At 45.7% G+C, this 13,709-nt stretch overlaps 1 protein-coding gene across 1 annotated transcript in view; it reads left to right on the top strand.

Moving 5' to 3' along the window:
• The window catches only part of GPC3 (glypican 3), a 213,656-nt gene that overhangs the window by 148,528 nt on the left and 51,419 nt on the right, over window positions 1–13,709 (top strand). The window contains exons 5-6 of the mRNA XM_063142083.1: window positions 6,440–6,565; window positions 13,247–13,367. Coding sequence (XP_062998153.1) covers window positions 6,440–6,565; window positions 13,247–13,367 — 247 coding nt within the window. The remainder of the gene's footprint in view (window positions 1–6,439; window positions 6,566–13,246; window positions 13,368–13,709) is intronic.

The raw sequence follows: 13,709 nt of genomic DNA, 5'->3' as shown, positions 1-13,709 counted from the left end.
TTAAAGTACCGATGCTCTGACTGCCTCTGTTTACTACGGACAGTTTCTATTTTCTGGTCCCTAATTCTGTCTCCCCTCTTTTTTTTTTTTTGCCTGTTGGGGGTGATGCGTTATTGAAACATTCGTATACATTTTATTTATTTATTTATTTATTACATTTTTATACTGCCCAATAGCTGGAGCTCTCAGGGCGGTTCACAAAAATTAAAACCATCATAAAACTACCGACGCGTTAAAAACACAAATACAAAATACAGTATCAAAAGCACAACCAGGATAAAACCACGCAGCAAAACAGTTAGAACAGTAAAATTTAAATTTAAGTTAAAATTAGTTGTTAAAATACTGAGAGAATAAAAAGGTCTTCAGCTGGCGACAGAAGGAGTGCAGTGTAGGCGCCAGGCGGACCTCTCTGGGGAGCTCCTTCCACAACCGGGGTGCCACAGCGGAGAAAGCCCTCCTCCTAGTAGCCACCTGCCTCACTTCCTTTGGCAGGGGCTCACGGAGAAGGGCCCCTGTAGATGATCTTAAGGTCCGGGCAGGTACATATGGCAGGAGGCGTTACTTCAAATAACCTGGCCCCAAACCGTTTACATTGCTAGCGTGGTCATTCTTAAGGGATTAGTCCTGTCCTCTGGTCTCTAGCTATAGAATCTCTGAGTGGGACATACATCATAGAATCATAGAATCATAATAGGGTGACCATATGACAGGAAACCCCGAATTTGTCAGGATTATTGGTAACAAATCTGGGAAGGGGGGGATTATGAAATTTGAAGAAAAATCTGGATTTTCCCATCCTCCTGGCCAAAGGGCAGCTCTACTTTAATGGGAATTAATAGAAATGCTTATATCTCCGTAATTTTTAAAGATAAAGAGGTGAAACTTGGCACAATGATAGCTCTTAGGTAGGGCTTTAGCCCTACCACATTTGAAACAGATCTGCTCATCCATTGATTTTTAGGATTTTTTTTTTAAATTGAGGTTTTCAAATTATTATTTTTTAAAACTCATTTTTAAAGGTAAAGAACAGAAAGTTGGCACCATAATTCCTCTTAAGGAGGGAGTTAGCCATGCCAAGTTTGAAGCAGATGTGTTCATCCGTTGAGTTTTAGGATTTTTTTTTTAAGTTTGAGGTTTTAAAAGTGTTGTTTAAAAAACCCGCTAGAGCCATATCCTTCAAACTCAGGCTGTCAAACCTCCTCTTTGGGGTCTTGTAACTTGAGCAGTTTCAAGAGGATCTCCAGTTTTTAGCTAAGAAGTGCTTGGCGAGCAGGGCACCTTTCCTGTTGCAGATTTGGTTGGCAGTCGGGTATCTGGAGCTCAGCAGAGGTGAGGCGTCCACAAATCAAAATGTGGGAAAGGAGAGGTCAGTCAAAGCAGCCCACAGGGAAAACAGAATGGGCCAGAGGCCTTTTTCTCAAAGTTCCACATCATGGACAATGAAGGGTCATCTTTAGAGAGAAACTCTCATGACCACAGTGAGGTTCCAGTCAAGAGAGAGGCTCTCATCTTTGCGGATGCCCTGTTGCTGTGGATGTTGGAACCTGGCATGTTGTTACTTTGCTTTGCTACCACTTCCCTTCCACTTCACTTTGTTCGGTTGTGAGCTAAGCTTTGTCTGCTCTGCTGGCATGCAATGCAGAACGTTTTAAGTGCATGTCAGAGAAGAATAGATCGATTTGCGGCTTTGGCTGGCTGGCATATCTCTTAGAGACAGAGTTAGACTGAAGACGCAACTCAGAGATGGCTGTAGCTGAGCCCTGAGAAGCTGGTGTGCCACACAGAGCCTTTTAAAGAGTGTCTTAGGCCATAGCTAGACCTAAGGTTTATCCCTGGATCGTCCAGGGGTCAAACCTGTTCATCTAGGTGACACACAGGGGATCCAGTGCTCAGGCAGGGGCGAACCCTGGATGATCCCAGGATAAACCTAGGTCTAGCTGTGGCCTAAGAGTCCAATGTTGGTGCAGGCAGAGGCGGCTGGCAGTCAAGGTGTTTTTTAAAAAAAACCAAGAGTAACCAGATACGACTAAGCTATAAGCTGTCACCCTACCCCTGACCACAGGGTACAAGTGCACAGCCTGGCTGGACTGTTGGGAGACTTTTGCCGAGAGAGGAGTGGGGGCGGGGGTTTGTTTGAGGCTGGAGATGTTGGCTGGCTGGCATAAGGCAGAGAGAAGCTGAAGGCAACCCAGCTGCACTTGTCGCTTGTCCCTGAAAGGCTGGCTTGCCACCCAGATTGTTTTAAGAGTGCTTCAGAGTCGAGTGGTTGTTTGGGAGGAGAGGAGGTGGAGGTGGCTGGTGGAGGAGGTTTTTAAAGTAAGAGTCACCAGACATGACCAAGGAATAAGCTGCAATTCCCCAGGCCACAAGTGTGCAGCCCAGCTGGACCATCAGGAGACTTTGGCAGAGAGAGAGAGAGAGAGAGAGAGAGAGAGAGAGAGAGAGAGAGGAGGGGAGGATCGTTTGAGGCGGGAGGCTTTGGTTTGGCTGCAATGACTCAGAGAGGCAACAAAGGCTGCACAGACAACTCAGAGACACCTGTTGAAACTTAGCCCCACAGTGCTGGCATCATCATCATCATCATCATCATCATCATCATCATATATTTATTAGGGGTGTGCCCGGACCCCCCGCTCCACTTCACTTGCAGATCTGCCATTTCCCGGATCGGGCCACTCCGCCCTGCCCCCGCTCCGCCCACTTCCGCTCCGCTCGGAGCTCCGTTTTTTCCCCCCATAGGGTTGCATTGAAAGCTAAAAAATTATACAACTTTTTTTCTGTGAAAGTTAGAAACCTCACGTTTGGCACCATGACACCTCATGGGGGTATACACACGCACGCCAAGTTTCAAAGCAATCTCATCATCCCCTGATTTTTGAGGAATTTATGAAAATCGGGCACCCCATTCACAACCCTTTCCATAGCTCCGTCAATTTGCACGTTAGAAACCTCAAACACGCCATGATGAAAGCTTATCCAGGGATACATACGCACACCGAGACTCAAGGCAGTCCCATCATCCCCTGATTTTTGGGGAATTTATGAAAATCCAACACCCCTTTCCATAGCTCCGTCAATTTTGCACGTTAAAAAAAAACCTCAAACTCACCACCATGACAGCTTATCCAGGGATACATACGCCGCACGCCGAGACTCAAGGCAGTCCCATCATCCCCTGTTTTTTGGCGGGGCTTAAACCTGCAAAATTTGGAACTTCCAAAACTCCAAGTGAGCGCAGGAAGGACTTCTCCCCTGAGTCAAAGCCACACACACACAACATCCCTGCGAGGTGGGCAGGGGAGGAGGGAGGGAAGGCAGGCAGGCAGGCATGCAGCTGGCATTTCTGGGGGCATAAGGAAGTGAGCCAAGGATAAGCCAGTAATGCATATAAAATGGAATAAATAAATAAATAAACAAAGGAGGGGTGGAATTAAAAGCAGCAGTGTTGCTCAATAAACAGCAAGAAGAATTTTTTTAAAAAGGCTATATCTGTCTTTTACCAGCAATAGGGGGACGTGCCCGGGGGAGGGGGAAGTAGCTGCCAGTTCAACTCAAGACAGCCATTGCTTCACCAACAGCTCTGAGCTTGAGAAGTAAACGCTCACTTCAACTCATAATGGGCACAAGAATTTTCAGAACGATAGCTTAAAAACCAACCCAGTTATGCCCGAGTCTTTCCCGCAATGCAATCCTATGGGCGAAAAGCTGAAAACGCCGTTTGAGCCGTGCGGTTGACCCGATTTTCAAAAAAATATAGCACGCGACCCGCACGACGCAGAGAGGTGAGAGTGGTCTCAAAATGACCCCCATCCACGACTCTCTGAGCACAATAATTTCCAGAATGATAGCTTCAAAAAGAATGTAGTTATCCGCGATTATTTGCCGCAATGCAATCCTATGGCGAAATGTTTTCAAGATGGCGATCGGAGCGCTCCGCGGAAACCGGAGCGCTCCGAAAATGGGCACTTCTCTTCGCCTTGCTTCTAGGGGTCCGCGGTCCGCTCCTACTCCGCCTCTGGGTAAGGCGGAGCAGGCCAATCCGCTACTGCTTCTACGCTCCTAATCGGAGCGGATCACACCCCTAATATTTATTTCTTACCTGCCTCTCCCTTTGGATCGAGGCGGGGAACAACATTAGAACAGGAATCAATACATCTTCAAAATTCTTGATTTTGCATTGATCTGGATAGCTCTGCAGGAAAAAGCTAGTCTTTAAAGCTGCCTTAAAATCACACAGAGAGTTAATTTTACGAATCTCCTCCGGCAGGCCATTCCACAATCTGGGGGAGACAGAAGAAAAGGTCCTCTGGGAAACCGACATCAGCCTAGTTTTAGCTGACTGAAGTAAGTTCACCCCAGAGGACCTGAGTGTGTGGGGCGGACTATATGGGAGAAGGCGATCCCACAGATAACCTGGACCCAAACCATTTAGGGCTTTAAAGGTAATGACCAACACTTTGTACTTTGCCTGGAAACTAATTGGCAGCCAGTGGAGTGATTTTAATGTTGGGGTAATAGGCTCACCCCTAGATGTACTGGTGACCAACCTGGCTGCCATATTTTGAACTAGTTGAAGTTTCCGAACTAGGTACGATGGTAGAGCACATTGCAGAAGTCAGGCCTTGAGGTTACCAGCGCGTGCACTACTGTGTTTAGGTCTTCTGACTCTAAGAAGGGGTGCAGCTGGCATGCAACACAGGACATTAGAAAGAGAGAGTGGCATGTTTGTGCAGGAAGAAGACAGCAGTTAAAAGTCAGGATGTGCGAAGTGGTGCCAACGCACAAGCCTTGAGAAGCTAACGTATATAAATGAGAAGTGTGAATAGGCAAAATAGTGTCCACCGCCCACAACACCCACCCTATTGTTAGAGTAGAGAAACTTGAGACAATCATACACAACTTTTTTTTTTAAAAAAAATGACATTTAAAAATAAAAAAGTTAGCCAGCAGCAAACCCTCTTAACAGCATCAGCAGCTTGCAGCGGAGTGAGTATGCAGTCAGAAAAGATATTTGAGGGAAGGAGAGAATGTATCACACAGAGTATAGCAAAAGCTTCAAAGTACAGTAAAAGCTACAAAAGTAAGAGTGAGTGAAGTTAATTTCAGATACACTGAATCTCTCACTTGTTCTTTATTTCAGTGATTTTAACATTAAGATGCTATGTAGAACAGATGTGTCTTAATTTCATGCCGTAAAATCAGATATGTGACCAAGGCTATGTTCGGGGGAGGGGGCATGCCCGCTTGAGGGCCGACCATGTCGTCCTCTTTTTTGGTTACCAAAATATGGTCACCCTAGTTGAGTTGGAAGGGGCCTATAAGGCCATTGAGTCCAACCCCACTGCTCAATGCAGGAATCCATGTTAAACCATACCTGACAGATTCCAACTGGAATCTGGCTTCCTATAACTTGAGCCCATGATTCCGTGTCCTGCAGTCTGGGAGGATCGAGAAGAGATCCTGGCCCTCCTCTGTGTGACAAACTTTCAAGTACTTGAAGAGGGCTATTGTGTCTCCCCTCAATCTTCTCTTCTCCAGGCTAAACATGCCCAGTTCTTTCAATCTCTCCTCACAGGGCTTTGTTTCCAGACTTATGATCATCCTTGTTGACCATGTGCAGGAAGTGTGGCGTAGTGTTTAGAGTGTCAGACTGGGGCCACAGCTAGACCTAAGGTTTATCCTGGGATCATCCAGGGTTCGCACCTGCCTAAGCACTGGATCCCCAGTGTGTCACCTAGATGAACAGGTTTGACCCCTGGATGATCCAGGGATAAACCTTAGGTCTAGCTATGGCCTGGGTCTCTGGGAATCCTGGTTCTAGTCCCTGCTCGGCCATGAAGCTGACGAGGTGACTTTGGACAGCCATTGAGTCTCAGCCTCTCCTACCCCTGTGTTTCTGTCAAGGCGATAGAAACACATTGGCCTTTAACGGGGCACTGTATTGCATTTGTTACAACGGATACAAACCCACCAGGCTTTTTGGAATGGCTTTTGTCGAGTGTTCAAGTTGTCTTTGCCTCCATGCTGAAATCACTGCTCCAGTGGTCCTCTAGCAGCACCAAGTGGCAGAGTGCAAGCATTACAGTGCGCCACTTGAACATCAGTCAACACAGGAGGAGGAAGAATTCCCAAAGACTGCATCAGCCATAGCCCGCATAGCCAATGGTCAGGAATGCTGGAGGTTGTAGTCCAAAACTACTGAAAGCCACAAGTTGCCCACTCATATTCTCACTTAGTAAACTGTATTTAAATAAGAAACCCCTGCAATCATCTGGCACCATCCACAGACGAACAAACACATAAGCACATTCTTGATTTGCAAATTCCCCAAATACTTTCTGTTGAGTTTTGAGACCGGCTTGTAGACTAGGTTAAAAGGCTTGCGTTGTTTGCTTGTGTCTCTTGTTTCACTGTTTGCTTGTCTGCTGTTTTTCAGGGAACTCATCACAAAACTGAGGACGCACAGCGGTTTCTACAGCAGTCTGCCAGAATACATTTGCAGCCACAGTTCTGCTGTGCAAAACAATACGCTTTGTTGGAACGGCCAAGAAGTCGCAGAAAGGTGAAAAGATTTTATTCCTTCTCCTTTCTCATTCTGCAGCGATGCCGTGAGGCTGGGGTTTCCCTTGATCGTTCTGTGCCTGACTCCATCTCAAAATTGATGCAAGGATTAGGATCGTGCTGAGAGCGATTAAGACGAGTTGCACAAAAATATGCCCAAAGTTTGCAATAGCGTCAAAATATAGAGAAGATGTAAACATATTGAATAAAAGAAGCGACTCCAGTAGCATTAGAAATCAGCCAAATGACAGGTAAATCTGTGGGGAAGGTAAAGGATTCTAGTTACCTGCAGAGGAAAAATTGGGACGTTCCTGGGCAGATTTCCCTGGGCAGGGCATTCCACAAAGTGGGTGCTACCACAGAAAAGGCCTTGCTCCCTGCCCCCTCCAATCTCACCTCAAAGAGAAGAGGTACACGGAGGGAGACTCTGTTGCTAAGATCTCTTACTCTGTGGTGGGGCAGAAAACGTAACGTTGAACATGTTTCGCAAGGTATTTTGGGCCCAGGTCATTTTGGGTCTTACAGGGAATTCTCCCAACATGAAAAGCAGGTTTGGATATGGTACAGATGAACAAGCATTTGTGCCCTAGGAGCTCTTGAGAAAATTCTAGTTAAAGGAACTTTCCATTAATTATGTTTTGCTGAGGTTCCAGCCTGAAAAGGAATGAACTTTCTACATTGCACGTTTGTCTGTCTTCCTTTGCTGTCGTCCAATTTGGGGTGCTTCAGTTCGACATGCTACTGATCCAGGGCCATAGTGTAGCTCTTCCATGTTCCCCTCCTGAATGGATTTGTGCGATAAGAAAAAAGATGGAGGAAGTGGTAGGAAAACACCATGAGGGTTACGAATAGAAGGCGTCGTCAACTGATGCACCCCTTCTTGCAAATTCTCTCTATGCAATGGGGTGAATACACAACAGAAGCCTTGTGAGCAAACACCCTTGCTTTGCCACGTCCACATGTTACATTTTAAATGCGTGTGCAGAACCCTATAGGTGTGCACGGGGTTCTGTTTCCAGCTGCCACAACCGCACAAGGTGAAAATTCGGAGCTGGAATGCTGGAGAAATTTGAGACGGACTAAAATGAATTCAGATTTCTGAGAATGTGACTTGTGGGATCTGCTGCAGACAGGCCCTAGGCTGCACGGAGTTCTGGATTTTTATTTTTATTTACTTTCCCGAAATTTACGCAAATCCGTTTGCAGGAAAATCTGTATGTTTCTGATGCCATGCTGGAAAACATATGCGGGGAATGGAACGGGGGACAATACGCTAAATGTTACATACTAACATAAATTGTTGTGAGCTTCCTTACGGAATTATTTGCGCATTTTTGTGCATAACAGAAAAAAAATGAATCTATCTGTGAACAGACACTGCAATGATCAACACTGCATGATCCACGAAAGACACGTTGTGTTTGGGTTGTGTCGTTGGAGGCTCAAGGTAACGAATGGTTGAAAGTGCTTTGAGAGAGACTTCTGCTTCTGGTGGAGTGTGTGCGCCCCTTGCTTTGATCTCGCTGTTGCCTCAAACAGGTCTTGCAGGTTTTTCGCAACAACCCAGTAACCTGCTTGGCCAACAGTAAACGTGTGATGAATGTACACAACGTGAGCATCGATTCCTCGTGCAAACCGCCTTTGCCTCTCCAAAAAGCCTCCACTGACATCTTGTCTCCAGCTGAATTTGAGCCAGTCCCTCGCTTTTGAATCCGCCATAGCCCAATCTTGGATCAAAGATTGCCCCTGTAATGCCTGCATTGCATTTAAGTGATACATTCCAACAGAAGCTGGCTTTCTGTGCACATCTCCGTAGGGTACGGAGGGCCTTGGCTGCAACATGGCAGAATTGTTGAAGGGCCTCTTCTGGAGGTGTGAAAAGAAGCAAGAACATGTGTACCCAAAGGCCACACTGGAAAGATTGTGGTTTTCTTAAAAAGTGCTGGAGCAGCGCAACCCCAGTTTCCAAATTATGTACAAAGGCTATTAGTCTTAGGGAATTCTTTTCTAATTGAAGGATTTAACACAGTGTCAAGATTTTCCCAGCTCTTAAATCTCAAATCCTATTACATGTTCAGATTCACAAAGTTTTGTAAGCTGCTTTGAGGCGGTTTATTCTTTAAGTCTCTTCTGAATACGATGACAGACATGGCTCCCTTCGGAAAGGGGAAAAAAAAACCTTTTTAAAAAGCACATTGTGATGAGAATATGCTTCTGGTTCCAAATGGCCAAAACAAAACAGAAGTTCAGCATGAACATAATTCCTTTGAAACCTCCCTTTTCTCCGTTAATTCCCTCGCTACTTAAAAGACTTCAACAAGTTCCATAAACGTCCTCTGCTTTGCTTCTGGAGAGGAATGGGTTCCCAGTTTTCTTTTTATTGCCAACATATTGTATGAGGGTTTTATGCAGAAATCATAAGCAAACAAGGCAGAAGCCTAGGTGCCACCCCCCCCCCCCGGAGTGTCTCACTTGGCAAGAATTTGAGTTCCTCTCTGTTTCATCTCTGCCTTGCCTCACATGTGCATATGTATGCACCCCACTGTGGCGTTACACCCCACAAGTCAGTTCCCTAATGTATGTCTAGGATTTGTAAGTCTGTTGTGTTTAGAATGTTGATCTGAGTGGGTGGAGATTGAATATCTTAGGAGGGAGGAGGAGGATATATAAGGGAATGACTGGGGTGATAAGGGGGGTGTTTTTGAAGTACTTTGGTTCGAGGGAGAATTAGAGGATCGGGGTAAAGAGGGTTGTCTTTTGAGTGTAGGGTGCAGATAGTCAGTTGGTGTCTATTAAACAATCCTGATAATAAAGAAAGTTCAAGAGTGAAGGTGTGAGAGAAAGGAAAGCGTGTATGAGAAGAGAGAAAGGATTGGATGAGAGGTTTTAACAAGGGTCTGGAAAGTTTTATTATGAAACAAAGTTTGTGAACATTGAAATAAATTTTTATTCCGTTTGTTTTACTACCACAAAAATCCCACGTGTCTCCTTGGCATTTATCATCTGCAGTTATATACATAATAACACCCGTTCTGACATTAGTTCACCATCAGCACCTATAATTCACAGCGCATTATTTTATTCCTGAAATCATTCCTGTTGAACCCCTTTCTCCACATAGTTTGTAGAAAGGTGGTGTTTGTCCCTCACCTCAGGCTCATAAAGTGGTGGCGCTTAGCTTGAGCAGGGAGTGTCTGCGGACAGGCTGGTTGTCAAGAGCCTGTGTGTCGTGGCACACCCACCAACTGCAGGCCATATGTATATGACACCACTTTGCCTCCTGATTCTCCCAGCCCTTCATAGCATTGCTGCTGCTAAGCAGAACTGAAATCGTTGCACGGCAGGAGCCTGGGGAAAATCGTAGTGCCGTTGTCAGATAGCGGGGGCATGGGAAAAGTGCAAAAAAAAATTTTTTTATGGCCACTCTGCATCAGCTTGAAAGTCTGTAGCATCTGTGCTGTTATAGATAATTTAATTTATATTTTACGTATCTTAACAGTTGCTGGGGAACATGGACGGGAGGGTGCTGTTGCACAATGTCCTGCTTGTTGGTCCCTGGCCAATGGCTGGTTGGCCACTGTGTGAACAGAGTGCTGGACTAGATGGACCCTTGGTCTGATCCAGCATCAGGGCTCTTCTTATGATCAACCAGGATGATCTGGGGTCTGGAAACAAAGCCCTATGAAGAGAGACTGAAAGAATTGGGCGTGTTTAGCCTGGAGACGAGAAGATTGAGGGGAGACAGGATAGCACTCTTCAAATACTTAAAAGGTTGTCACACAGAGGAGGGCCAGGATCTCTTCTCGATCCTCTCAGAGAGCAGGACACGGAATAAGGGGCTCAACTTACAAGAAGCCATATTCTGGCTGGACATCAGGAAAAACTTCCTGATTGTTAGAGCAGTACAACGATGGAATCAGTTACCTAGGGAGGTTGTGGGCTCTCCCACACTAGAGGCCTTCAAGAGGCAGCTGGACAACCATATGTCAGGTATGCTTTAGGGTGGGTTCCTGCATTGAGCAGGGGTTGGACTTGATGGCCTTGTAGGGCCAACTCTACTATTCTATGTTTTTAACTGCCCTTACTTTCATTCCCCTACTTTTACATGGCCATGGTGGCCATTACGAAGGTTTTTGAGCCCAACCCTTGACGTGCATTCCCGCACCTACCCTGCGCTGGAATCCATCCCTAGCTATGCCCACTTTGTAGGAACAATGTGGTGACATCCGAGCATTGATAAGGTCATGGTAAAATGACACTTTGAAAAAGTGCAATTTTGTGGGGGGAAACCCGATGTAGCTGCAAGATGGCAGCTAAGTCATTTAAACAATGGGGCGTAACTGTGCAGCCATGATGGGGTATATAGGGCATATAGACAAGCCTCCAGCCACATATGGTGACTACTAGGAACTCAAGTAAAATGTCCTATTTGTGCAACCAGCCCGAGAATGCAAGGGGGGGGGGGAAGAGGGTCATCAACTCCCTGGCAGGCTGGAATGGTTGATTGGTGTGTGGGTGTGTGCATGAATGCTCACTGCATTCAACTTGGTGCAACACTGGGATCACAAGTAGTGTAGGAGCGACTGCCACAACCTCCCCACAAAATCTCATGCTAGAATCGGAGATGACAAAAGACCCAAATTGTCTTATTTCACCTTATCTCAGCTTCTTTTTCCAGCTGCTCCCTAGTCTTACTCAAGAGGAAGCATGAAGTGAGGGAGAGAAACTCCTAGATCTGAAAGGTTGTTCTTTTTAAATTGATGATCTGGTGTTTAAGTGATCATTCACTAATGAGAGCCAGTGTGGTGTAGGGGTTAGAGTGTTGGACTGGGACTCGGGAAACCCGGGTTCTAATCCCCACTCGGCCATGAAACTCGCTGGGTGACATTGAGCCCCTCACTGATAATAACAGCTTTCTCAGTAGCTCACTCTTAAGTCCAGTTTCCTTGAATATTTGAGCTTGTATGTAGTCACAGTAATCATGGCTCAGATCCAGTTTCCATCTTTAATGGATAGGTGGGTATGAAGTTGTGAGTGGGAACAGAAAGTCAGGTAGGAACAGGTAGGTAGAGCCAGTGTTAGAGTATTGGACTGGGTCTCAGGAAAGCTGAAGCCATGAAGCTCACTTGGATGTGTTTTGGCCAGTCACAGACCTCACAGAGTTGTTGTGAGGATAAAATGGAGAGGAGGGAGGACCGTGTGAGCCACCTTGGAGGGGGGGGGAAAGCTGTGACATAAAGGTAATAATAAATAATGACCAAATCACATACCTATTACTATATACTTTTCATGTTCCCAACTAGTTTCTACATACAACTTTAGTTGTTTAAGTATGGCATTTCTGTACCACCCAAAGGTCAAAGCTCTCTGGGCAGATTCAAATTATAAACTATACTGACCTGATGAAACATAATATACAACTTTTAAAGGCCAGCAGTGGTTTACAGATCTAAAATATAAAATGAAATGAAAATACAACAGTGGATTAAAAAAAAGCAAAACAAAAAAAGCAGAAGGACTAAGTCCACAGCTAGACCGAAGGCTTATCCTGGGATCATCCAGGGTTCGCCTCTGCCCTGTGTGTCACCTAGATGAACAGGTTTGACACCTGGATGATCCAGGGATAAACCTTAGGTCTAGCTATGGCCTAAAATACCCAGGAGAAGGAAAAGGTCTTCACTTGGTCCTGGGACGATCACAGTGTTAATTTCTACGTTAATGGTACTTGCAGAAAAGGATGTGTTTTCTTTCTGAGCTGGCCTGTTCTTGCTGGTCCTTTGCTTCTGCAAAAGCAGTGGACCATGCATTCTGTATCCCATGCTATGCACCATGGTGGTTGTGCCACAAGATGGCACCAAGGGAATAGCTACTATCTAGACTTGCGAAAGCTGTTGCATAGAACAGAAAGTGATGTTTCCCCCTGGATGTTGGGGCTCCGTTTTTAAACCTCTTTAGGGCTGTGTTTCTCAAAACGTCTTGTAGGACAGTAGCAGCTCTCTGGGGTTTCAGAATTCAGAATGTACCTACCCGGACCTTAAGATCATCTACAGGGGCCCTTCTCCGTGAGCCCCTGCCAAAGGAAGTAAGGCAGGTGGCTACTAGGAGGAGGGCTTTCTCCTCTGTGGCACCCCAGTTGTGGAATGAGCTCCCCAGAGAGGTCCGCCTGGCGCCTACACTGTTCTCCTTCCGTCACCAGCTGAAGACCTTTTTATTCTCTCAGTATTTTAACCCTTAATTTTAACTTAAATTTAAATTTTACTGTTCTAACTCTGTATTTTAATCTTATATCAATTTTGCTGCGTGGTTTTATCCTGGTTGTGCTTTTGATGCTGTATTTTGTATTTGTACTTTTTAACATGTTGGTTGTTTTATAGTGGTTTTAATTTTTGTGAACCGCCCAGAGAACTTCTGCTATTGGGCGGTGTAAAAATGTAATAAATAAATAAATAAATAAATAATAAATTCTCTCCTTGCCCTACATGGAGATGCTGGGATTGAACCTGGGCCCCTTCCCTATGGAAATCCTCAAGGAGGAAATGTATTGGCCACCTAGCATGCAACGGGATTCGGCGTGTGTTTTTTTTTGTCCAGGGCGTCAATATAGCTTGTTGAACATTATATCTATGAGCAGCTTTTTATTGCTGTCTCTCTCTCTCTCATCATCATCATCTCGCTGTTGCAGGTACAGCCGCCAAGCAGCAAGAAACGGAGGAAAAGCCCAGGTTGGCAACCATGAAGTCAAGGTGAAAGGCCCCGAACCTGTCATTAGCCAGATCATTGACAAGCTGAAGCACATCAATCAGGTGAGCTGTCATACTCTCCGTTAGGTGTGTGGAGCAAGTAATTGAATACCGTTCGGCTGGCCAACGAGGTAAATTCACATTGGCAAGCCAATGGGGAGACACTGGCTCCAATTTAGTAACCACCACATATTGGAAGCCAGAGCTTGACATAGCTAGAGCCAGGGCTGGCTGGTTGACCTCTAGGGTGCGTTTTTCCAGATCAAAAGTCCCGAGGTCCTGTTGTTGAAGCTAAAAGCAAAATGGAGGAAGGGAAAGGCCCTTCTCCGCTGATCAGGACAAGAGCCAGACTCCTGCCTGATCTGCCCCCCTCTGCATTCAGTGTCAGAAGCCTTGCTCTGCGCC

This window comes from Elgaria multicarinata, chromosome 15 (genome assembly GCF_023053635.1).
Source record: "Elgaria multicarinata webbii isolate HBS135686 ecotype San Diego chromosome 15, rElgMul1.1.pri, whole genome shotgun sequence".
NCBI lineage: Eukaryota > Metazoa > Chordata > Lepidosauria > Squamata > Anguidae > Elgaria > Elgaria multicarinata.
The sequence above is the reverse complement of the archived record's forward strand: the minus strand, read 5'-3'. Positions and strand labels throughout refer to the sequence as shown.